This window comes from Alligator mississippiensis, chromosome 2 (assembly GCF_030867095.1).
Source record: "Alligator mississippiensis isolate rAllMis1 chromosome 2, rAllMis1, whole genome shotgun sequence".
In the NCBI taxonomy this organism is placed as follows: Eukaryota; Metazoa; Chordata; order Crocodylia; family Alligatoridae; genus Alligator; species Alligator mississippiensis.
In genome coordinates, this window is record NC_081825.1 from 264,378,552 (window position 1) to 264,404,694 (window position 26,143).

The following is a 26,143-nucleotide window of genomic DNA, read 5'->3' on the forward strand; positions in this document are numbered from 1 at the left end:
TTGCATAGCGGCAGCAGACTTTTCTTCCATCTGCTGTCCTTTGTCCATCTTGCCCTTTACATGCTTCCTCCAACCTGATGATTCTGTTTGGAAGTGGCCTCGTAGAGCTTCAAGTTTTTCCTGCTTGGCCTGGCCAGCAATATGGGATAGGCCAGTGTGTCCAAAACAGGTATGCTGCCTCTCCCATGCAGAGTGTTTTTTCACAGGGCTTTTTCATGTGGTCTTTTGCCATTCTAGAAATGCTCTTTGTGATAATTTCCAGGCATTTTTCCCATGGCACCAAAAACATTTCTCCAAGGTTGATGGTTTTTGTTAATTCTGTTTAAAAATATATTAGTTTGCAACTGTCTATCTGTGATATTGTAGCTTTCCTCCTTCATTTGTCCCCTCCTCTTTTGGAGACATATCCATTAGTGTGACCTCCTAGCCTGTCTGAGGAAGGCTGACTAGGGCTCAGCAGACAGAAGTCACTTAAGTGACATAAATAGTTTCCCCTCCCTCAGGACCTGAGTCACTATTCTGGCAGAGCTGGGACCCATGTTAGAGTTATCATCTTCCAGCTCCTGTCACTGCTCCGTTACCCAGATTGCACAGAAACAATGGCTGCTTTAGATGTAGCTATACCTCCTCCTTCCTCCTTTTGTGCTAGAACATTTCACCTCTAGTTCCCACAATGTGAATCTTGGCCTTTGTTGTGCTGTTGTGCCATCCTAGTTCAGCATTGCTGCTACCTGAACTCAGAGACTGGTTCACCCTCAGGGACACTAGCAGCAGGAGTCCCCTCTACATGAAGAGAAACTCAAAAAGATGGGAACTAGAAACTGTGAAGAAGTTTGTGCTTTCTGATGCTTTGCAGGGCCTTGGTCTTGTGAGGTAATACTTACCACATCCAGATGCATGAACGCTGCTCAGGGACTCAGGGAAAGGTGCTGAAGATTCAGCAGAAACAATTAGGGACCGACTCAACGCAGGGCTGCTTCTCTTCCCTTTGCACTGAGTTCCAGCAACCCCTGAGGCAGGAATACGCAGCAGCCAAGATTTAAGACTGCATGCTGCCTACTCATGGGGTCTTCCTTGTGTAGCGGTTGAACCCCACCTGCTATTCTTGTGGGTGCCAAAGCTTTCGCAATGCGCGTTTGATGCTTATTTAACTGTCTGTTTATATAGTGGCTGGAGGTGTACTTTCAGCCCCATCCCAAGAAGCTGAAGTCCCCAAAAATGGCCAGTCTCTATGCCATGCTATCTGGGCATATATATATACATATATTTGGAATAAACAACCTGGTTTTGAGAGAATCTCATTTTGTGCTGTGGTTTGATTTTTGGGGAGCATGGGAAGGAGGGTCTGAATGATACAGCCATAAAGAACAATTCCACTGCAGAAGGAACTGTTCAGACACAGGAAATGGCCTTAGCAAAGAGTCAAGTTGACCCTCTGTGTGGGATTCTCTACAGTAGTTGGCACTGGCCTAGCTGAAATCACAAGAGCTTTCCCATTACCTTCAATAGGAGAAGAATTATGATGATGGTCAGGAACATAGAATTATCCTTTTGAACCCAAGTGTGCTCCAACTTTTATCTGCTGAACCCAGAGTGAGAGGGATTTCTGCCCATGTGTATCTTCCATAGCTTAAATTTGTCCACCTCTGAATGTATAGGGCCCTGCATCTTCCCTGGAGCAGTTAGTTTGCTCCCTTTATCAGCACTTCCTACAATCCCAGGCAGAGTAGTACATATGAGTTATGAGAGAGGGGACATTTATAGTATTCCCACAGAGAGACAGCACCATTTTAAATTGATTTCATAGCTGTTGTATTTATTTTTCAGGGGCCTATCCCATATTGCCAGTCAGTAGGGTTTTGATTGCCAGGGAGAACCTATGAGGAATCTTATTTTCCTGCCTCTTGTATTGACTTGTCTATGGTGTAGCCTTTAGCAGGTCAATGAATATCTTTGAAAGTTTCTTCTGTACTTTCCATGCTAAAAAATTGTTTAAAATTGTGATGCAGTGATACATGGCTACCATGTTCTTTCCCAGAGGTGGCTGAAGTTCAGTGGAAGAACGATATGTATTTTCAGGATAGCCCTTATGGGCTTCACCTTGGATATTATAAAGTGCTTTAGGCTACTTCAAGATAAATGGTATTATAGAAGACTAAAAGAATTATCTATCTTTCCTCTGAGGAGGCACATTTTATACAGGAATCACCAGCTGAAATGCAGCCATGTCTAAGATTGGAAGTGGCAGATGTTTTTTTTGTGCGTAGCAATGCTATGCGATAGTTTAGGACCTGGAGGCAAGAGGAATTCTACATCTGATTAAAACCACAGGAAGGATTGTGGTAGAAAGAAAGTGATTACTCAGGCTAGAATTTAGCCAAACTAGCAGAACTAACGTAAGCCACTTTTTGTGCCCATTCCACAGAGGATATGGTCTGATTGCAATCCCAGCATTAGGTCAAGCTGTACAGGACTTAACGCTTTCAGCTCCTGGAGGTCCCTGCTTCACACCCCAATATCTTAGCCAAAATGGCATCTCTGACATTAACAACCAAGCTGTTTTGAACTGCACCAAGGGAGCATCACATGTGACAGAAATGGGTTTTAATATTATGGGCAGCTGTCCTGAAGAATCCAAGAGCCAAGGCAATCCTGAAATGACAAATGAGCAGTTGACTAATGCCACTGTTTCACGTGCTCTTGTGCAACAGATTTCATTTTCTCTGTTCCTGTTTGCACATGAGTGATTGGCAGCCATTCCCTTCCCTGGTCTTGTAAAGGTCTGCTCAGTACTACACTGAGACAGTTCATGTTCTCCTGGAAACTATTCAGCAAAGCCAAAAACCTTGCTGCTTCCTGTTGTATTGAATCTATGCCTGGTCAATGTTCGGTGTGTCAATACCCAGGAGAGCTGCATCACCTCACTCTGTTCATCTCACATAGAACATCCCCAACTCTCACACTTGAGGCACATTTCATTTCATCTTTCATGCCAGCAGGGAGACCTTTAGACTTGTTGGGGAGAGATGGGTAACCAATCCTGGCAGCACTGGCACAAACTGTAGATGGGGCAATGGCTATAATGAAATGATCCTGGCCTCAAAGCAATTTGGGGCTGAATAACCAATTAGCACTGTAAGCCACAGAATCCTCTGTTAGGGATAATCATATCAAGAGACAAAGGGGGAGGTAAGCCAGAGTGATCTGCTCTTGAATTTCAGTGGACTAGGAATCCAACCTGATCAGTGACTTGAAGAGTGCTCTTGACTAAATCTTCTGCTTGCTCTTTTACCTCATTGTCCCTTCATCTGTAACACTGGGAAAGATACCTTCCTATCCACAATGAAGTTGTGATACTTGACTTTTTAAAGTTCTGTCAGCTCATTGAGGGGACAGCCCTAGAAATGATAAACGTGTTTGAATTTTGAGAGGAAAGAAAGAGGCCATACGCCCTCACCCAGGACCCTATGTTCAGAGTCCCAGGACCTCTGTGAATGGTCAGGTGTATTGCACACCTTGTGAAAGATGGGAGTCACTTGTATTGTTCCAACTGTGTCAGGAGCACACCTTGAATTGAATTATAGGTCTCCAGAAGAAGTCTCTTTTTTATTTGTGCCTACATATGAGATATAGGATCAAAGACAGAGTGCATATGAGGAAGTTAATGGAGATCAATGAGACCCTCCCTTTCTTTTTCAATATAAAACAAAATAACTTAGATCAACTCAGTCTCAGCCCTAGACACAGTTTGTCTCTTCATGGTCTGTTGAGCTTACACAGACTCTACAGCTCTGGGTTGGCCGTGGGTTGATTCCTTTGAAATGAGTGCCTGAATTTGTTGCACCATATGTAAGACTCAAGTGTGGCATAGTGTTTTAGACGGCACTCTGACACAACTAAAGCTGATGACTGAGAAAGCATATCTGAGCATGAACTTTGCCCTTACAAAAATGAGTAATGGGCCTTTTTGTTGTGCCATTATTTTCATTGTTTTTGACATGCATTGTCTTGCTTCTCCATCTCTCAATCCCAGCATTTTTACTTTGCTTAACATTCATCAAAAGCATCCAGAATTTCCCTTCATCTCTCAGATATCCATTTCATACTCTCTTGCAATCACCCCACTGAACTGCATTTAGAGGTCATTTTCTTCCTCTTGTAAGATAGCTTTTCACTCTTCTCTTCATCTCTCCTGCTGGACTCCACTGATGACAACTAACTAATCAAGGCAAAACATGTTCACAAGGAAAAGCGATTATTATTTGGCTGGAGGCTACCTTTGTTTCCCATCCTACTGTTCTAGATGTTTTGATCTTGGGATGCGACATGGGATTGTCTCCTCTCTCAGCCCACCTTAATCTTTTTACAAATCTTGCAGTGAAATCATAACCTTATGCTTCTTCGCAGCATGCTACCCTTTAGAATTCATTGATGGATAAGGTGCTTAAGTCAAACACTGGGGCTGTTAAGAGGTGTGTGGAAAAGGTAATGAAATCCCTGCTTCTAAGCCCATCACTGGGTAGTATCAAAAAGATGTAATTTCTCAGTTTCTTAAAAATGAGGACTCGAAAGCTGATGGTGGATTTTATCCTTCCTCTAACGTGATGGAGACTGACTAGGATGTGACAGGGTGTTAAGTGATGGAGAGTTTGATGCAACTTGGCATCTCCTTCATTCCTTATGACATTGTATTCCATTTAGCATCTAATGAAGAAATCTGCTGCTTATGAAACCTTACATATCTCTGATTTAGTTAGTCTAGAAGGTGTAATGAATTCTGAACTACCCTGCCTTCTGCCTGACCTCAGACTAATGCAGATAATTACCTCTCATTATATTCCATTGCCATAGGAATAAATAACATCACAAATTTTACCTGGGAACTTCACTGCTGGATCAGATAGAAGGAAGATGAGAAACTGCACTTGGGAGGGGGTTCTCATTTGTTCTATGCAAATTACTTTTTCATTAGACTAAATGGTAAGGAGAAGGCATGGCGAAATGGGTTAAGTTTCCTCTCTTTTTTTTAAGAGGCCTGTGGAAGTTTATGACTTTGTGTATGGAGCTGCTCTGGAGGAAACAAAAATAGGGCTTGAAAAGGGAGGTAATTGCTATCTTGAGTCTTTCATGGACTATGGCCTGTAAAACAATAGCCAAGGTTCAAGATGTTAAATTTTATGGGACCCACGGGAAACTGCACACGTGTCTATATTGCCAATTCCAATTTATAGAGCAGTAAATGTAGGGGGGGGATCTCTTTCTTAGGAACAGTAAGATACAAAGGTGAGTGTGCTCAAGTCATGGGGAGATGAGAAGCAGAAAAGGGCTAGTGTTTTATTAGTGTGTCTTGCCCATTGCTGTGGTAAAATAAATGTGCAACTTTGCAGGGTCAGAAGAGATTTGGGAGCCTTTCTTTGCACTTGGTCACTGCCTCCTCTCCCTTGCTTTCCATGCTGAAAGAAACAACTTAAATCCAAAGCCTAAGACATCAAAATCCATGGCTAGCCCGTGAGAGTGGTTTTCCGAATAGCTGAGGAGAATATGTCTAGGCACCCCAGTGAAACATTTTCTGGGTTTTCTTCTCTGTGCTCCTTTCACCAAGTGTAGGTTAATGGTTATATTACATTTTGGTAAGATTATAGTTCTCTGTCTGTCAGACTGGAAGAATGGGTCCCTTCTTACCTGGGTAAAATAGTGCACTAGCAGCAGGAGCACCGTCACCAATAATGACTTAACTGACAAGACTGCCAAAGATGGCGTGGATCCTGAAAGCTGAACTGTCCTCTCTTTCCTAGTTTTGTGGGTTTCCTCCAGAATGGGTATAGGCACAGGGGATGGATGCAGCCTGTAAATAAAGCTTGCACAGTCGCATACCACCTAGTGCCAGACCTGATTTTTGGGATAAACAGAGGACCTCTGTCTTCATGACTCTTAATCCCTCATAGTTCACCAGCATGACATTAGCTTTAGATAAAAAACCAATGGGGAGCTGTGCTCTGAGTAGAGGGGAACAGCTTTGTATTACCAGCCAGAGTCTAGGTCTTACAAGGAAATAAAAATATTCTGTGTTAAGTCAAGTAACTTTTTGGTTCAAGTTTATTCTCAGTATTTCTCAGTAGAAAAAAATGGTTCCCAATGAAGTGGTCAGTAAGTGCCAAGAGGTGGGGGGTGGGAGTAGGTGCTCTGTATTTCTACTTTCTGTTGGTAAATTGTGATGATGTTCTGTTCTGGGTTTATTGTGTGTGTGTATAAGAAATGCATTTTCCCTGTCATCCCTGGTTTGACATCTGCCTGGTTTTCTTTCATTGTAGTGATGATGAACTGAGGCAGCGCCATGTGTCCTCAAGTGTCCATGTTGCTTAAGTTGCCCCTTGTTTGTATATTAACTGTGCATCTGGGCTGTGCGGGTTACGTCGATTGTTTTTATTTATTTATTTACCTTCAGTGATGTTACCCTTGTTTATCTGCCTTTTTACTAACCTCTGATTTATTGTTTTCGCTTTTTCTGTTCTTTTGCTAACAAAGTTGAGTTGACCAAAGCTGACCTGCAAGGTAGAGAAGGTTCTTGTTCCCATTACAAGTTTGGAGTGAAAGATGCCTTTATGTTATCTCAGGTGCCTTTTATTTGGATGCAGTCACACCTCTAGGATGGCCAGAAAGGGAAGCGCCCTCATTCCCTTTGGAAGTGAGGGACAGCTTTGGGTGGGAATTTGGTAATAATGGGGGTGGTTTTGGTGGCTTAAGAGGTTTGACTGTATTGCCCACTGTGAGTGTCCCCAACTGCACAGGTTGACTTCCTGAAATGGTTACCGGTTGCTGCCACTGAACAGCTGGTTGCTGAAATACAGATGGCCATCAGAGCTTTGCAGGACAGAAGGGCTAACTTGGAGTCTTAATTTCAGGACCACTTAGAGATGAGAGAGGATGGTGATGACCATTTTAATGATGCAGACTTAGAGAGAGGTCTTTTGAATTCTAATTAAAAATAAGCTATTAGCCACAAGTAAAATCACTTAGTTCTTTATATAACAGTTTATGAATCTCAATTAATCAAACATACAAATAGCACCAGCAAATAGTACTTACAAATCCTTTTTTTCACCAGGTTGGGTTTGATCTTTCTGTTTTGTTTTGTTTTTCTTTTACTACTTATTGGTGACTCTTGAAAGCCATGAACTGGATGGTTTAACAGTATATGTTAAGAAACGTTTAGAGCTATTCCATGCATGGAACTCTTATTAACGCCTATTAGCATTTGCTTTTGTTAACTAGGAGGGGACAATTAATCTATAATATCGAAGACTACAGAGGCAGTGTTCCTTGAGTTTTCAGGATAAAAAGTACCAATCCCATATGCCAGGTTCATCCAAGTAGAAAAACTTCCATGGTATAGTTGGGTGTTCTGTGCATATCTTGCAAATCATTTAATATTTTAACAATCAAACTATCTTCCTGAAACTGTCTGTCAGTGCAGTAGACAACCATCGGAACAAAGCAAGTCTCTTGCTCAAATGGTAGAATTACTTCATACTTTAAATTCTAGTGCTTGTGAAGAGGTTCAAATGAAAGGGATCTAAAAGACTTCAGAGAAAAAGAGAAAGGCAGATGAGGATGCCTCATGCCTATGGAACCAAGTGAGTTGGTATAGCTGTGTCAAGAGTGTCAGAAACTCTGGGTTTGTTGGGATAATTGGCCTTTACTCCCCAACAGGGGGTGTCCTAGGGGCATAGGCTCTTGCTAGAGTTTCAGTGTTTGGCCTCAGGGAGCACATCCCCATGAATGTGCGGACATGCCCCTACATGCGCGTTCTGGCATGGGGCAAATTACCCCAGGTGGGGTAGGGAAGTTTGGGGCTATCACATCTTCTGGCCCCGGCAGCCTTAACTGAGGTTCTGGAGGCCTCCCAGGCCAACAGCAATGACAATCTGGCTACTTGGAGCCTGGCTGGCAGCCAGTATGTGGTCCTGGTCAGACAGGCTCCCCTTTCCAGCAGTGCACGCTACTATTGCATGTGCTACATCACTTTTTTCTATGCCTTCTTTTTTTTTTTTGACACCAGGCTCTCCCAGTGTCAACCCCTGCCCCCCCCCCCCGTGCTGCAAACTAGCAGTGCGGTGAACCCATGCACATGCACACTCATGGGGATGCATCCACGGATGGTTAACTTTAGAGGATGTCAGATGTCTTCTCCAGCCTTCAGTCACCGTGCAGCTCATTTCCAAAGCTTGTTTGTATGCAAGTAGATGAGGGTGATGCTTAGGAGAGGGGTGGGTATACTAATTAAATGTGTGGAGCAGAGTGGGAAGCCAGGAATACACTGGAGAGGTGATAGTTCTAGAGCAAAGATGCTGTGAGGCCCCCACTTAAATGCAGCATAGAGGATTAGGAAGTCTGTAAGTGTCTGCTGCTACTTCCACACCAAATACCTTGCGTCTCGGGCCTCAGCTGCAGTTGCAGGCTCCCTTTGCTTAACCAGGAGCGTCACAACATCCAGTGAGGTGGATGGGAGCTCTGAGCAGCTGAGAGAAGAGATCTTAAAATTAAATATATAGTGTTTGGTTTCTAGACTCTGCAGGGGATGATGAAGTGCTCATAAGCAAAAGCACTCCAAACAGCAGTTCCCTCCATTTTGGGCCCAGTATTAACAATAATGTGTTAATGGTATAGGGATATTTTGCCTTTCAGATGCAACCACTGAGAATGCCTCATAGGGAAACAACATGGCAACCAAATGACATGGGTCATTCACTTTCAGGAAACCAACATTTGCAGTATGGGGTCGGATACCGCAGGATATTTGTGAAACTCAAGAGAGGCCCAGTGGCACCATTTTGGGGCTTCTTTGATTCAGGGTTAGGGTGGGGAAGGACAATTAATTTTCCTTTTCTTGTTCAAATTGAGCACTTTCAGTCTTCTTGTCTTTTTTTCTCCCCTTACCTTCTTTAGTTTGCTCTGAATTTCTACATCTGATGAATATTGTTCACTTCCCTACATCATCCCTATGGTCCTCCCCTCCCAGATATTCCCTTTTATATAGTTCACTTTTTGTTATGAGGTCACTTTTGTTTCCACTTTCCCCAGCCTCCATACCTTTTGGGAAAGAGGGGCAGAGCATGAGGCAGAAAGGGAGAAAGCAAATATATTTCAGGATCTGTGTTTGAAATCTCGAAAGCAGGTCTGAAGCCATTCTCAATGGGGTGCTATTGCTGCTAATTTCGTCTCTTCTGTCACTGAGTGCAGATTGCATTTCTGCTGCATGCGCTGAGTTAATAAGGATATTCAGCTCAGTTTGTCCAAGTCCCTGAAGTTCCCTGGACAAACGTGTTTAAAGCAGAATTCTCAGAAGCACTCAGCACCTGCAATGAGGCTGGGCATTAAGAGAGTTCAGCTTCCACTGAGACTGAAATAAATGGTCAGATTTTTCCGAAGCACTCAGCATGCTGGCTATTGAGTCCTTCTGAAAATCTATAACTGACAGTGGAAGCTGCTGGGTTTTGAGTACATCTGAAAACATTTAGATGATTAAATAGGAGCAGAGCTCTTAGCAAAAACATGGCACTAATTCTGGGGGCTGAATACTTAGAAATCTGGCCTGGAGCTCTTTTGAAAATCTGCCCCTGAGTTCCCAAGGGTTCAGTTGTAGTCTGCTTCACTACAGTCACCGTGTGGCATTTTCTGGTTGTGCTGTCTGTGATTCTAGATAGAAGGTCTAATTGTTTTTACCATGAATCTGTTGTAGTGATCCATACCTGTGGGAAGTGCGTGTAAAATGCCACCCTTGGCATTTGATAATGGTATACCCACTTGTGTGGGTGGGAATTGTGACAGTAGGCACAATGCAGTAAAGAATCAGGCCCTTGATTTACTTAGTTTAAGCATCAGCGTGATGCCTGTGCTTTCCTAACTTCTCATAAGATTCAGAAACTGAGTTTGTTCTTCCAGCCTCCACCTCAGTCCCCAGTAAGAAAGAGACATGGTTGGGAGTAGGACTCTGCTTTGCAAACTGGATGTCCAAGGCAGCTTCCAGCTGGTTCATGGTCCTAGGGTTGCCCTGATCCTGTACACCTTAAAGAGAGTCCAAAAAAGGGGCAGTTTTTTCATTAAATAAATTGTAGGTCTGGGGTGGGGGGGGTGTTGCATTACCTCCTTGTGTACATTTGACTTCTTGGGCTTCAGTCCAGTTATCAGGTTTTTGTTCTGTTAGGTATCCCCTTACACAGCTTTCCTGCCTGCATACTTTTTTCCATCACTTCTCCACTCCTTGAAGGTTCCAGTGGGGAAGGAGTTGGTCAGCATTGCATTTAGGGAAGATGACAGCACTGTAGGTGTGTCTCTATTATACAGTTTCAATTGTATTCAGATTGCATGTTCACTATGTCTTTACTGAAGACACAGTATGGTGAAAAATAGCACAATCCTTCTGATGTGCATTGCTTTTCAGCATGTGAAGGAAGATGCCATGTGGGAGATCATACTTTGTAAAGCTTATCATTCCATGTCAGGCATGACCAAAGCCCAAAAGCCACTTGCTTTATGAGCCTGAAACTGTCACATTGGGAAATCAAATCCCTTGGGTGTCTCACAATGCAGATCACTACAATAACTTTCATTCTACAGTGCCTTTCACCACAGTGGTTTAAAATTACAAAGTAGGAAGGGCTTCACTTGGTGGTGAAATACACTTTCCTATAGGGTGGACACAGTGATTTGAACCCAGGAGGTAGCAACACCCACAGCAGTTGAGGTCAAGGTGAAAAAAAATCCTCTGTGCAACTGAAGCTTCAGCAGAAATGTAGGGGTTTTCCAGTGTGGAATGTGGTGATCACATCTGGATTTGTACCTGCTTTGGATGACTTACAAAATACATCAGCAAAAAATACAGTGGAATTCACATACTCATCCATATAGTTCCAAAGAGAAATAAAAGGCTGATGTAAAGGGGAGGACCAACAGGAAGCCACTGTATAGCTTAGTTATGATATTTCAGTGCAAATAGATCTGTGGCTGAGGGGCCTTTAATCCACAGAGGAACAATTGTAGCAGAACTCTGCTGCGCCATCCCATATTTGCAGCCTGCCCCCTCTGTCCTTTTAGGCTGTGGCCAAAGCACAAAGAGGCAAAACTGCCTCTGTCCCATTTCTGCTAGTCAGAAAACTTCCCCTGTACAGAGCAGATTCTCCATTTCCCGTGTCTGGCTACTTTAAACCTGTGTCACAGTTTCAGCCAGTGGGTTCAGAAGACAAGAGAATCCATTCAAAATATCAAACAACATATTCAGAGCCTGTGTGTATGTGCATGCACATGCACACATACACACAAATAAATTCAAGAAGAAAATAAAACCAAGCATTCCTCTTATGAATTAAAATGAATAAGATGTCTATATTTGTATTTTAGAGAGATGACATCTGTAGAGTTACTCTGCTAGGTCTGGAACTTTGTTTTAACTTTTTTTTTGTACATCTTAAATACTGGCAAAGGAATAACAATAACAATAGACCTTTGACACATTGAACAGATGTTTGGGAACACATTTAAATTAATTCTGCTGCCCTGTATATAAATTCTGCATCCCTGCCCTCCCACATCCATTATCACTTACAGGCATGTGCATAAAAATAGGATCTTGGGTTTTATAAGCCACCCTGTGCTCCTGTTGCTTTACTCCCTAATCCAAAATTCTAATCCCCTGTGACATCCCTCTTAGTTGCTCTGGACAAGATTCTGAGTCACAAGTAGAGGATTATGACACCAGGCAAGGACTAAAAGCAGCAGGAGCAGATGAACTCTCGGAAACAAGGATCTGGTTACCATGCAAATGCCCTGTAGAATTAAGGAGTGAGGCAAGACATAATACCTCAGATCTGTGCCCTACCGTCAAAACTGACTTTAAAGATAGCAGATCAGTTTTTCAGGCTTTTCTATGGAGCAATGTCAGGTTTTTTAAATTCTTCCTCCTCAGACGGTGTTCAAAGAGAATCTTTCCATCCCCTCCCCTGCTTTTAAGGCACTATAGCATAGTTGCTTCCAGTAAAATGCAGTTTGTAGACCATAACCACTATTAATACACCCAGTTCTTTTCAGGTCCTTTGTTCTCCATCCTCTAATTAGTGCTTCTTATAGCACCAAGAGGAGGGTGATCTAGGTCTCAAGCCACAAATACTACTCCTAACTGAGCTCCCCCTCCTGCCCCCACCCCTATGCCCAGAGCAGAGCTCTTGTCTCTTATTTCAGAAGCACCAGTCAGAAGTTGCCATCACCAAGTTGTTTCAATTGCCAATCTCATTTACCTGAAAAAAGGGTGAGACTTCTTGGAACAATATAGAAATCAAAGATTTAAAAAAAAGCAGTACAAGTTAATTGCAAGTAAAGTGCTCTAGTTACATGTTATGAAAAGCTGTGATGGATAAGCACAAGGTTGGTGTTATGGAAATAGTACTGAGAGTTAGGACTTCTTAACTTGGTCTGTAGGTGGCTGTAGGTGCACTTGTGTCCCATGTGCAGGGTTAAAGGTTAGGCTAGGAGATGAGTTTAGGAACTTTTTGTTTGTTTGTTTGTTTGTTTGTTTGTTTGTTTGTTTGTTTGGAGGCTTTTTAGTATCCTATGGTACAGAGCAGCAATTCTCAACCAGGGTGCCATGAGAGCCTTTTAAGGGTATCTCAGAGTACTCTACAATAATAGCACTGTTAGGTCTGCAAACACCTACACATGATTCACAAGATAAATCCAGAGATTACACAGAGGACTCCAGTGTTAAACACATGCTAGCCTCTTGTGGTGTCTGGGTTCTTTGCAACAGAATAATTGCTGTATTATTTTTCTGTACTAAAAAAATTGACTGAAAACTAAGCTGACATTTTTCAAGGGGTGTCTTGAGCCTAACATTGTTGAGGACTATTGCTATAGAAGAGGTAGACTCCTCATCTGCCACTTCTTGCTTGTTCCTCTGTTGCGGGTCTACTACAGTTTGTCAAATTCACCATCCCCTCCACCGTCTGCATGAGGCTCAGTCCAAACTAGATATCAGACCTCTTAAGCAGCCAACATATGCCTGTGTATCCATTATAAGTAGGTCACTGTGAGTGTGTGTGTGAATAAGAGAGAAGCCTGTAGAACCATATTCTCTTTTCCATCCACACTCCTGGAAATTTGGAGTTCATTTTAGTTAACTCAAAATTGAATTCAGTATTTGCCAGGTACATGTGAAAGCAGAATTTATTTCTTAAATGTATGAGAGAAAGTGCGAGTGGTTGAGAAATGCTCTTCTTCCAAGTCTGTAATGCCCTAATTCCTTGCTGCTTTTGCCACCATTCCACAGCTGAATTGGTTCTCAGGCACTTGGTGAGAGATGGTGGTGCCAACATCATAATGGCCCTTTTGTTTTCCTGAGGCTTTTTGCAGGGCAGTTCAGATTGCAACAGAAACTTGACGTTTTGCTAATATCTGGTTAAACTCTCCAGCTGCTGCTGTTCAGATCCATCTGTCAGAATTGCAGGCAGCTGCTGCTATTTCTCCAATGAGCACAACTCAAATGGATCGTCTGCTAGAAGGGCAGCCTGAAGAACTTCAGACATGTTCTGTGCATCCACAGTCAAAAAACCCAATTTTTAAATATGGGTGATGAGCCTACTTAATTCATGGTTGGCACCGCTGCTTTGGAAGAAGCAAGGTGGGGTCTCTCTGTGACAGGCCTGAACTAAACTGAGGAGGAGGACGACCAGAGCAAGAGAAGGATTCCTGAAGTAGGGGATATATAGGTAAAGGGTAGGGAAGGAGACACCTGGAAGTCCAGTCGGCCCAGTCTGTTTTCATGCTAAGGTCCAATAGCGACTGGAGCAGGGTTGGAGATTCAGGACTCTGAGGTGCTCTGCCTGGTTAGTAGGCCTGTGTGAAGCAGCCAGTATTCGCTTTGGATTCTGATTTGGCCGATTCGGGGGACAGTGATTCAATTCAATGATTTGAATCACTGTCCCGATTTGATTCGGCCGAATCAGATTCGGAGATTTGGCTTCTGCCGAATCTCCGAATCAGCCAGGCCAGCCCCATCCCTCACCTGCTCTCCCAGGCCAGCAATGGCTGCCCTGCCCACCCCAGCTCCCACACTTGTTAAAAAGACCTGACTCAGCAGGTGCTGCTAAGTAGGGGGGCAATCCCTGCTGCCCCCCTCTATATGGGGGTCTGCATGGGCCCCCCGCCCTCCCCTCACTCCCTCAACCCCCCCACGAGTGCCGCGCCTGGGCCAGCTCCAGCCCTTTAAGGAAAAAGAAAAGCTGAGTAAAGCCCTACACTCACTGCTCCTGCTGGTGGGGGTGGCGATCCCTGCTGCCCCCCACTGCCCTGTGCCATGTGGGGGGCTCTGCATGAGCCCCTAAAGCCGCTGCAGGAGCAGAGAGTCCCAGGGCTTTTCTTGGTTTTTTCTTGTCCTTAAAGGGCCAGAGCTGGCCTGGGCAGGGAACCTGTGGCGGGGGCTGGGGGAGTGAGGGGGGGTCGGGGGGGCTCATGCAGAGTCCCCCATGCCGTGTGGGGCAGTAGGGGCATCAGGGATCACTCCCACACCCAGCAGCACCCAGCGAGCACTGGGGCTTTTTTTTTAAAGGGCCGGGAGGTTGGGTGGGCAGGGGCAGCCCTGGGGGAGCGGGGCTGGGTCAGGGGGGCTGGCAGGTGTCCCCCCATGGTCCCCCCCCGCCCCTATTACTTACCAGCTCAGAGTCAGCTGCAGCCGCTGGGGACTGTCCGAATCGTCAAAGCTCTCCGAATCTTTTCCAAAGATTCGGAGAGCTTTGAGTTGATTTGGACCTTTAAACCGGTCCCCTGATTCAATTCAGATTCGGAGATTTGGCCACTGAATCGGGCCAAATCTCCTCCAAATTGAATCACCACCCGAAGCTTCGCACAGACCTACTAATTAGGGTTTGATTGCTCTGAGGCTTAGGACAACTAATTGAGGCCAATAGTTTCAATTAGGAGGGTGGTCTAATGTGAGGCACCATAGCTTTCAAGGCTAACCTAGAGGTAGTTTAATAGCTTGACCTTGGCTAGTATGGCTAATTCAGCCTTTCGGTGCCAGCCTCACTTTTCCTTTCCAAAATAAGTCAAGGCAGCAGTTACCAGGGGTGTTATCAGCAATTGTGTGCATCCCTCCAAACTGCATGAAAGGACTGGCTTGCAAATGTCTGGATATACACTATCTGATAAAATAATACCCTATAGTTTTTTACCATAAGCTTAGGAATGCATTACTAAGGTGAGTTCAGTATTATCTCATTGTTTACGGGTGGAAACCAAGGCACAGAGAAGTGATCTGACATGCAAAAGGCCACCTTGCACTTTGGTTGCAGAGCTGGGAATACAGAGTAGATCTGATTCCCATGGTCCTTTGTCCAGATCAGTGCAGCTACTCATCATAGACACAGGAGCCACTATTCAATACAGATGATGCATGCACAGTTTTTGGAAGCCTGTTGTTGTATTTTGTGAGATTCCATTATTTGAATGATGAAACACTGAAAGATCTTAGCTAACGTATGAGACATCTATCTAATATTGAGAGGGAGAGAAATACAAGTGCTGTCTGAAATTAATTGGAGAAAGGGATAAACTCTGGGGAGGGAGAAGAGCTATAAAAACTCCAGGACAATGTTGAACAGGAACAGATGGGTATAAAGGAATGTGGTTCTGGAACTGTCTTCTTGTAGGAAGTGATGGGTGCCAAAAACCTATTAGTTTTAAGGAGGAGCATGACTAATATATGATGTGATTACCTGCAATAAGAAGGACTGGACTTGATATCCCAGGATGTCCCTTTGTGTCCTGTGTTCTTATATACCCTGGCCATTACTGTAATTTAGCAGGTCCTGTCAGGTGACCGACAGTGAAAGTACTTCCTTCTGGCAGGGTCAGTGCAAGCTGTGGAGAACTACTCTTTTCTGGAACCTGCTTTTGCTGATTTTACCTGCCTCAATTTAGGAAAGTGTGTCTGAGCAGGATTGCAAATTTATATCATGCCTCCAAATCACAGAGTGATGAAAGAGAGCTTGGTTGGGAAATGCAGTCTAAAAGAGAGAGCAGAGAACACTCCATTATGAAGTACTGGACTTTAAACCAGGGCTGGCCATGTTCTATCTGCTAGGGGGCTTTATTAGTAGGTTGTATGTGAGCCCTAAATAATTTGTCACAACAGGACTGTAATTCAGCCACTCTCTCCTTTTAACATGATACGTGTGTCTACAATGTAACAGCAGTGTATCCAGCAGAAACCCTCAGAGCATGCCCACTTCCACTCACCTGCTCCAACCCAGAAATAGGCCTGTGAGATCACTGTGGGATGCCTCTTCTAATTTCTCTGTGGACATAATTGACACCTCAGAGAGACCTTGGAGTGGCTGTTTTAGATGACTCTGGAACAGCTCTATTGGCATGTTTCTGGGTTTGGAAAGCATGGACAGAAACAAGTAGGTAGGATGTGCTCAGAGGCATCTGAGACCTGGATGCACTGCCACAGGCTTACTAGCCCTAGGCATAATAACTGAGTCTGTATAAGAGGGAATATGCTGCTGTTCACTCCTCTTTTCTGCTGTGTGTCAGTCTGCTGTTTGGTGCTGAGTGTGCAATTCTCTGTGTCTTGTTTGCCCTGAATTTCTGTTGCATGTCCAAGAATGGAAAAGTCTTTGGTTTAATTTTATTCTCTGCATGATGATGATGATGATAAATCCACCATGTCCCTGGCCCATTAACCTTTCCTCCTGACTTTCTCCCACCCCTTTTTCCTCATCCCCTCTCCAGGACCAAGTACCACTTGCCAAGAAGATTCCTGTGCTAATCAAGGCATCTGTAATCAGCAGTGGGAAGGTTTCACCTGTGATTGCTCCATGACTTCATATTCAGGCAGCCAGTGCAATGACCGTGAGTACCAGCTTTTTCCTCTCCCTTATTTTGAAGAAGCTGGGAGGTATGTGTGGTGGGCCTACAGAAAATGCTGTATGCTGGATTGTGAACAGAACACAACACTCACAATGATGAAGACAAACCACCGGTTTCATGGAAAACTATGTAAAAGACCAATTTCCCTTGATGCAAGATCCAGTAAATCATTTTTCTCTTAGATCTAGTTTTATGTAAATTCTTATTGACTCTGCCTTCATATTAACAACTAGATCTAATGATAATCATTGAATGTCTGTGTTCGCATATATTGGGCATAATTACACATGCTGGGTAATGGTTAGAATTCAGTAAAAATTAGCATTCTGGGATTGTATAATTTTAATATTGTTTCTGAACCTCTTTGGCAAAAACATAACCGAGGATCACTCAGCTCTGAGTTACATAAACTGTCTGCCCCTGAAGTGTTTGCTTTCTGAAAGTATGGAAACTTGGTTACTGACTGTTAGAGTGCTTGGCTAAGATTTTTTAGGAGATTAAACCTGAAATGTTGAGTGTAGGGTTTTTTTTTTATTGGTTTTGGGGTTTTTGTTTTGTTTGTTTCTTTTTGAAATGCTGGACCTTCTCAGTACATGGAGTATTCTCATCTCAACAGATCTGTCCTAAGGTTCTTTAATTATTAATGAAGTTGGAAAAATTGGAAAGTTATTCTTTTTGTTTGTAAATCTCCTTTTCCCTTCAGTCATCTTTGTTGGTGCCTAAAGGAAGCAGCTGGGCCCAGAGCCAGCATCCCCAGATCCCCTTCTTAAAAAAATGCAGCATTCTCTGGTAGTGGTCCAGCACAGGAGTCAGTGCAGTACTATGAGTGAGGACTGCTATAAGTATTGTGATTTGAGCTCTAGTCATCTGGACCATTACTGCATAATTCAACTGGGTTTTTTTGTTGGTTTTTTGTTCTGTTTTTTTAAAATCTGCACTGCAAGGATCTTGCTAGTTACTTACCACTGGTCCCACTAGGTAACCTCAGAATATCACTCTCTGCACTATATGGACGTTTAAGAATGTAGTACTCCTGGACAGCAGCCATGAAGCTAATAGTAGGTGCTATTGATATGTTCCTGTCATAGACCACCAAGTCACACCGTCCATGAGTCACTGATAAGTGTGGCAACTGTCCGAGTTTTTCTCCCTTTCCCCTCAGCACAGCTCTGCCAAGCATACACACATGCTGGAAAGCTCACCTTCACTCTACCAGAGAAAGGTATCTATCAAACTAAGGGGCAGTGTAAGAAGGGCACTACTACCTATTGCAAACACAAGAATGTGCTGGCTGCAGGGAAACTGCTCTTATGTTTCACTCCTTAAATCTAGGGGAAGGCAGAGCCCAGCTCTGTTCTCAGATTGGTACAGAATCCAGAAGAATTGCTCCAGATCTGTGTCCATGTTGATGAGAACAGAATTTGGTCCTGGAAGTCTTCCTGTCTTTTCTTTAATCTGGGCCCCAATTCATTATTTTTGTGGTGACCTGGTAGTTCATTCAGCTTAGATTTGCTAAGGAAAACACATTAAAAGGCTATAGTAGCACAGGAGAAACATTGCTTTGTAATTAGTTGGCTGCATTTAAGTATGTGGAGAGCTCTAAAGGGATTATGGACACTGTTCTTTCTTGTTCCTAAAGTATGGGGCTTCACAGCTCCAGTGTGTTGCAGTGCCCTTGTTACACCGCTGCTAATGAATTCAGGCAGGCTCTGAAGTGTCAACAAGCCAGGTTCCAGAGTCTAATTGAGGATTCCTTGCCACTTTAGAGATGGTAGCTGGAAACCATGCAGAGCAATCAGACAGTAGTTTGATCCAAGTGATAGTGACTCAGGCGAGGTGACCAGCTTCCAAATGTCACTAGTGCATGTGTGTGCCCTTGTCAATGAATTTGAAACTCTGGTAGGAGGATGTGTTACTGAAAAACAGCAGGAAAGGTAAGTCTTACTGACTTCTCCAAAGCAGCAAGAGATCTGCTGGGATCTTCAAAAGGTATGTGTACCATCTTATTATGTTAAAAGCCTCCACCACACACTGAAGCATGAAATATGCATTTCTGCCACTACTCACCTTGCTGTATTACAATTGATTTCCACCTGTCTTTGTATCTCCTCCTTCCTCCATTAGAAATGTTTTGTTTATATCCTAAATTCTTGCAAATGAGGCACTTCCATTGTAAAGGGAGGGTGGACTAAGTGTCATGTGAACTGGATTAAGTAAAATGGATTGAAGGAAAGAATATATTTCCATTGCACAAGCCCTAGCCCCAGCTGTGGGTTAGAACTATTTGGAACTTTTCGGTCGAGGTTTATTTTTTTAACCATAGGTGTGTGCTTCTGTTAAATGGTGAGATGCTCTTCAAATACACATGAAGCTTCTAAATTGGTTTTCCCGCTGGTATAAATGCAGAATATTGAAGTCAATTATATTACTCTGGATTTACACCAGTGAAAATTAAAATGAATTTAGGAGCAGTTTGAATCTACTTTCTCTTCCCATTTATAATAATTGACTTGCACATCTGCACCTGAGATGAGTGGATTGCCATAGGTTCATCACTGAATATTTCAATTCTGTGTGGTATAGATAAGCATCTAATCTCTATTAACTGAATCTGTCAGGCTATGTTTACACTGATGGTTTGGGTCAAACTCAAGCCTATACTCACAGATCATCTTCTATGAAATCTCTATACTTTGCTCCCTGCAGCAGTCCAGCATGATCCTAGAAGCTTTGCTAAATATTGGGCTGAGGTTTGAGCCCCTTCCTTGTCTGCATCTCCCTGCAGGGTGCTTGGAATTCACCCAAACAGGCTACAGACTCAGGAAGACCAGCAATAACAATCCCACAACTTCCTGTTCCTGATGTCTGATCCTTCCATCTTTGCCTCTACTGCCCTCAGAGGCAACTATAGGAGGAGACAGGTAGTGGGCAAACCGGTACTGAGGTTCCATTCAAGGAACAAAAATCCATTTACACTACAGCTCCATTCTGGGCTGCTGGTTAAGAAATAGATTGGGAGGGGTAGCACACATGGCTTAGGCTGGTTGGAGGGTAACCTTCAGGGTCAGCCCTATGCACCTAGTGTAGATGTACCACATGTAGCTTCTTGATGTAATCCTCAGTAACCAGCAGATGGAAGTCAACACTTGCAGTTTGTGAAGTATACAGTTGCTTTTGCTTTGGCTGCTTTTCAAGAAAACTCAGTCACCAGGTTATTTTTATTTAAAGCAATTGCAGTCTAGTCTAGCCTAGCCCTTGGATTTCCTCTACCGATCCAAAGTCTTTTGCCATTAAACTTCCTAAGTTGGATGTAACTGAATGTATTGGGCATAGAACTTGTATCTCTTGGGAAGCAAGGAAAGGTATAGAGATATTAGTTTGGAAGAGATGTAGGCTTGCATATATAAAGGCACACTTGTATGTTCATTGAAGGTATACCAAGTTGAGATTGCAATATGAACAGCTACAGGCAATCTCAAGGATGAGGATGGAGTTGTCACAGCTCTATCATTATTTTCTGAATCTGGGCAGTTTAATCAGCCTTATAGATTAGGAAGCATGCCCTCCTTATTTATGCTGTAGAGGCAGAAATCTAGCTTTATATGCCATACTGTGAGGTAACATTAAGACATTGCATATTCTCCTTCTAAAATCATGCAAGCTGAGTCTCACAGTATCACTGATTTTTAGATTGGTGGCTGTAACAATCTATGGGCAAATATTTAATTCCATTCTTTGCTTAGTTTCTAGGACAATTGAAAAAAAAATGTCTGTTTTGCATAATGATCTATGCTAAAGCTGTAAACATGAAAGTGTGAAAGAATCAAAGATATAGTAGAAGTTTGGAGGATATGGATTCTGTTCTTTAAACACACAGAATAGCTGTTCTTTAATGGTGAAAGAGCTCTGCATCCATGATTTCCTGCAGGTGTTTAAGATTGGCCTTAAAAAAGTAAAAAAACCCCAAAAAACAAAAACAAAAACAAAAAAACCACAACAATTGGAAAAAAAAAAACCAAAAAAAAAAACCCAGTGTGCAGCAGGCCTCAGGGGTCTGCCACCTGGTACCCCTGCACCTCCCCTATCATCTGACTCAGCTGCTGGGTCTTTGCAGGCCCCACCTCATCTCCAGTCTCACCTGCCATGATGACTTTGATGTCATCTTCTGGGGCCCTTGGGAACAATCTCTGGGGCTTGAGTGTAGCCTTGTTGGTTGGCTTTACCTTTGCTGATAGGTCCACCCAGCATGGGGTCTGTGCACCTCCTCAAGCATTACCCCTTTAATAGAGTGCCCCTTCAGGCTTTTGAGCATGTATTGGGGCTTCAGCCATCCCAGCTTTAGCCCCTTTTTCCTCTAGCCACATCCAGAGCCTTGAGTTATTGTGTAAGAACTCAGCTCCTGGGCAGCAGCAGCCCCTCCTAGGGCTCCAGTTTCACTCCACCAGCCTCAGCCCCTCTAGCTTCAGGTCTAGCTCTTGTTGTGGGTAATGGGGAGTGCCTCCCAGGCATCTCTACCTGTGGGCATCTCCCAGTTCTCCAGTAGAAAAACTCCAAAAGAAAACAGTGACCTAACCACTTAAACATAAACCACCCTGGTATCTAGGGCTCAAGCCCTGCTTCTCAAGCTGGCTACCTTCTATCTCTCCAGTCTCCCAGATACTTCTCTCAAGCTCGCTTAGCCTTTTGTTGTAGTTAGATCTCTCCTAGAAGATCCCTAGCCTTCTATGGTCTGGGACTGGGTTTATATGCCCAAAGCCAGCCTTCTTCCAGTCATGTGACTGGATCTCCCGTACCCAAGGCCAAGTGGCCTGGGTAAGTAGCTAATTAGATCATTAAACACCTGGCTTTTTTAGTCCTTGTTTCATTCCACCTGTTCAGCTACTAGTTGCTGGTTTTAGCTCCAAGTTTCTTGCCCTCCCCCACCTTCCTAGTACAAGGGACAGGGTTCCCTGTTACACAGTAGTCAGTTAAATTTTGTTCTTAAATACGAGCATCTTAGTAAGGCATATGAAATCCACATTCAGATGCTGCAGTTGGTGCTTGAGGATAATAAATGGGCATTGACATGCTAAATTGTTGTTTTCAGTAGCTAAGTATAAGACTGTCATGTGTTACTATACAAAACATTGCAGGTTTAGCGATAGTATCAGTGAAATACCTTTGGATATTGTGGATCTGTGAAGACTTGCAACCATGTTAAGTAAGTTCAGTAAAGATTAATTTTTTACAGTACATTGGTTCTAAATATTTTAATTCTAGACCCCCCACAATTTTAGAGGTAACATCTGCCAAAACAATTGTCTGTAAACTTAGCTATGGAGCTTCTGCATATGATCTGCTCAGCTCATTCCTGTAGAAAGACAGTAATGTCAACCTCACTGTACAGAGTGAAGCCATAAAAAGCTAGACTTCAGAGACTAGCTAAAGGGAAAGTGCATGTGTGCGAGAAACTGTCACAGAGAGAAAGAACTGCTTGATACTTAGCTTCTCATGTAAATTAGTAACAAGGTCAACATTTTCAGGAGAGGTCACCAGATAATGCAAGTGCTTATTAATAAAGGCAGTTTGTCTGTAACAGATCAATAACTAGCAGCTGTGTCTAGTCCAAACAGCAGAGTATAAAGCACCTTTTCAAACAGTTTTACGTTAGAGAAGTTGTTAAGTCCATCTCTTGGCTATTGATCGGTTTTCTGTTTTTATTTATTTATTTATTAAATTATAGGTGGTAATATCGACCTGAGCAAGTTTTCCATTCAACCTGCAGAAAGAATGAACAGATGACCATGTCTGTCTGTCCTTTGTATATATTCTGCTACACTTCTAGATTGTGCTCTTTCCAAAGTGTCAATTGATAAACTGAGCAATCTTCTAACCTACTAACATGATTGTTGGGGTAAAAAGTGCTTGTTCTATAGCCTGAGGGAGTAGTATTATGGGCCTCATTCTTTTCACTGAAATTGGTAGCATTTGTCTTCAAACATCTCTTTCTCTGTGATTTATACCCTGTGCACTGGAACTTTACTCCAGTGAATCCCATTAGTGTGGAGAGCAGAGGGAGGCACTGTTACTTTCTGCCTTGAATGTCACTCATTTGTTTAGTAAGGGCAGTGTCACAGTGAAAATTCTCAAACTTCAGCTGTGTGTCTGCTGGTGGCTTTGGCTCAGGGTAGCACAGAGGCCTTGTATCCTTCACATCCATGTAAAAGTGCATTGCCAAAGTTGGTACCCTTTGAATAAATCTCAAACAGCTTTTCCATTAACCTCAGAGATGCCCTTGTGTACTTGCAGGGTTCAGTATAATGGCAGTGAAGCTGGGGCTATCTGGCTTTATTCCAGGGCAACGTTGGTCTGTTCCTTGAGACAAGCAATAGGACAGCAGGGAGAAACTTGGGGCTCTAGTCTAGGTGCACTGTGCAGATGGCTTTATGACAATCTGCTTCTTCCTTTTTCTTTCCCATTTTGGAAGGGAAGGTTCTATCAAGCACATGAGCTAAGGACAACATTGGAAATGCAACCAAAGATAGGGAGGGCTATGGGGAAGTAATTCAAAGAAAGAGCGGGAACTTGCCTCTCTCCATCAACCAGGCAGGTCTGGTCACTGCAAACAGTATGTAGAACAGGCACTATAGGATTGAGAAGGTGAAAGAAAGGAGCAAAGTGAGAAAAGTAAGAGGGTAACATCCCTACCCTGCTCTAATGAGGTGCCATGGGTCTGAGTACATGGAGACCCAAAGGCCCTGGCCGCCTTGGGAAGCGAGCTGTTATCTGAAATGCATAAAACTTTCTGTGTGTCCATCATCTTAGCCCTGCCTCCAGCAAAAATAGAAGCTGGTGCCTATGCAAGGTACGGTTGTGAATCAGAGGTGACTTTCTCTCCCTGCAGGTTAGATGTCTCCATAGGGTATTGATGCAAAATTGATTAAGCCATGCCCATGCCTTATGGGCCTAACACCAGTGGCTCTGGAACAAGTCTTTCTGCCTCTTGAATATTGTGGGACCGGTGCTAGGGCACAAAAGCAAGCCTTCAGTCTTCCACTGCATTTTGTCCTTTGTATTCCCTTTCTCCACAGTGAATGTGGCACTGCTGGAAATCCTCTGGGTGAGGTGATGAATGAACTGTGGCATGACAAGCTGCTCTTGCCCTGCTGAAACAAGATGGCACCACCTTTCCCTTATTGGGAGGAAGTAACAAGTGGAATTCCGTAAGGGTCTGTTCTGGGTCTGCTATTGTTTAATACCTTCACTGATGATTCAGATGATGGGATTGATTGCATGCTTAGTAAATTTGATGACAGCACCAAATTGGATGAAGTTGCAGATACTCTGGAGACTGGCGGTAGCATCTAGAATGACCTGGATATGCTGGAGGCGTGGTCCGCAGTTAGTCAGTTGAGATTCAGTAAGGACAATTGCAAAGTCCTGCACTTGGGGTAGACTAATTGCTTGCACAAATGCAGACTTGGGAATGAATGGCTAGGCTACAGTACTGCAGAGAAGGTCCTGGGGGTTACAGTAGACCATAAACTGAATAAGAGCCAACAGTGTGCTCTTCTTGCCAAATAACCTCCCCAAAAAAACCAAAAAACCAACCACGCACTGGGTTGAATTAACAGGAATGTTGCTTGCAAATCAAAGGAAGGGATTCTTTATTTCCATTTAGCATTGGTGAGGCCTCGCCTGGAGTATTGCTTTCTTCTTGGGGCCCAAAACTGGTTGTGGGCAGCTTGGAAAGAGTCCATTGCAGAGCAACAACAAGTAATTGGCAGCCTGGGAGGCATGGTTTATGAAGAAAGGTTCAAATAACTAATGTTATTTTGTCTGGAGAAGAGAAGACTGGGGCGATTTGATAAGTCCTTCAATACCCGGTGGGAAATTATAGCGAGAATGGAGATGGACTTTTCTCTGTAGCTATAGGGAAAAGGACTAGGAGCAATGGCCTCAAGCTTCAGGAGAGGAAATCTTAGGTTGGAGATTAGGAGGAACTTGTTGACTGCGGGTGGTCAAGCATTGAAACAGGCTACTTAAAGAAATTATGGAATTGCCATCACTGGAAATTTTCAAGACCTGTTAGGTATGAACCCTTGCCTAAATTATTTAGTCAGGGATGATCCTGCCTTGAGCAGGGGGGTAGACTAGATGATCTTGTGAGATCACTTCCAGCCCTTCTTTCCTATGATCCTGTATAAGGAAGGGGGATGTAGCCTCCATGTACCATTTTGTCATTGGCCCTCCTGCTGAGACTCAGCAAGGAGGAAGAGTTAGAATAATAGTGAAGAAGGGCTTTTTATTAAATGGTCACTTGCCTCTAAGAACTGGACTGATATCCTACCCACTCCCATCTCATGCTGTCTATGCCACTGAGCAGATATGGCGCATTCTGTAGTGATTTCAAATCTGTGACTCAGAAGTGGGCAATCTCCTACTTCTCATTTTATTTCTCACCATCTGAACCAATTAAAGGGTGTTGGGGCTTCATGGCCTCTTTGTAATGTTGTTGCCAATGTTCAGTTTGATTTATTTGCAGAAAACCTTTTATTGTCTGTGTTTAATTATCACCCATTCATTTCTAATGCATCCAGCTTATTACTTACTGATACTGAGAACAATAAGCTCTGAGAGGTTTCTGGTGTGTAGGAAATAAATCTGCACATGGTTTATTAGTCATGCCTGGCTAAACCAGTTAGCTTTTAAATATCAGCAGGCCCAAGGTTTTGCTTTAATACTCTATAGAGCCATCTATCCTGCAAGAAGTGAAAGCCACCTCTGATTCACAACTGTACCTCATTAAAGCAGAGTAGAGATGATACCCTATTCCTCACTCCTCTCATCTTGCTCCTTCCTTTCACCTTCTCATTCCTATAGTGCCTTTTGTACATGTTGTCTGCAGTGACCAGACCTGCCTTGCTGATTTAAAGAGGCAAGCTCCCTATATATTTTTTTTAATTCCTTCCCCATAGCCCTCCCTGCCTTTGGTTGAGTTTCCAATGTTGTCCTTAGCTCATGTACCTGATTGAACCTTTCTTCCCAAAATGAGAAAGAAAAGGAAGAAGGGCACCTGCCTGCAAGGTGTGTTTCTTTTGGCTGTCCTACTGCTTATCCTAAGGAACAGGTCAAGGTTGCTCTGGGATAGGGCCAGATAGCCCCAGCTCCACTGCCATTATACTGGACCCTGCAAGTGCAGTGAAAGAATCTCTGCCAGCTCTAGGTGGCTTCCCTTTTTGGG

The 26,143-nt window shown here is 43.4% G+C and overlaps 1 protein-coding gene across 8 annotated transcripts in view; it reads left to right on the forward strand.

The window, feature by feature from the left end:
* NRXN3 (neurexin 3) overlaps window positions 1-26,143 on the forward strand; it is a 1,067,046-nt gene that overhangs the window by 308,551 nt on the left and 732,352 nt on the right. For all 8 annotated transcript variants that reach the window (XR_009460233.1, XR_009460234.1, XM_059723130.1 and 5 more), the window contains one exon: window positions 16,783-16,902. Coding sequence is in view for 6 of the 8 variants with exons in the window: in XM_059723130.1 (XP_059579113.1) it covers window positions 16,783-16,902 (120 nt within the window). In the remaining 2 variants the exon portion in view is untranslated. The remainder of the gene's footprint in view (window positions 1-16,782; window positions 16,903-26,143) is intronic.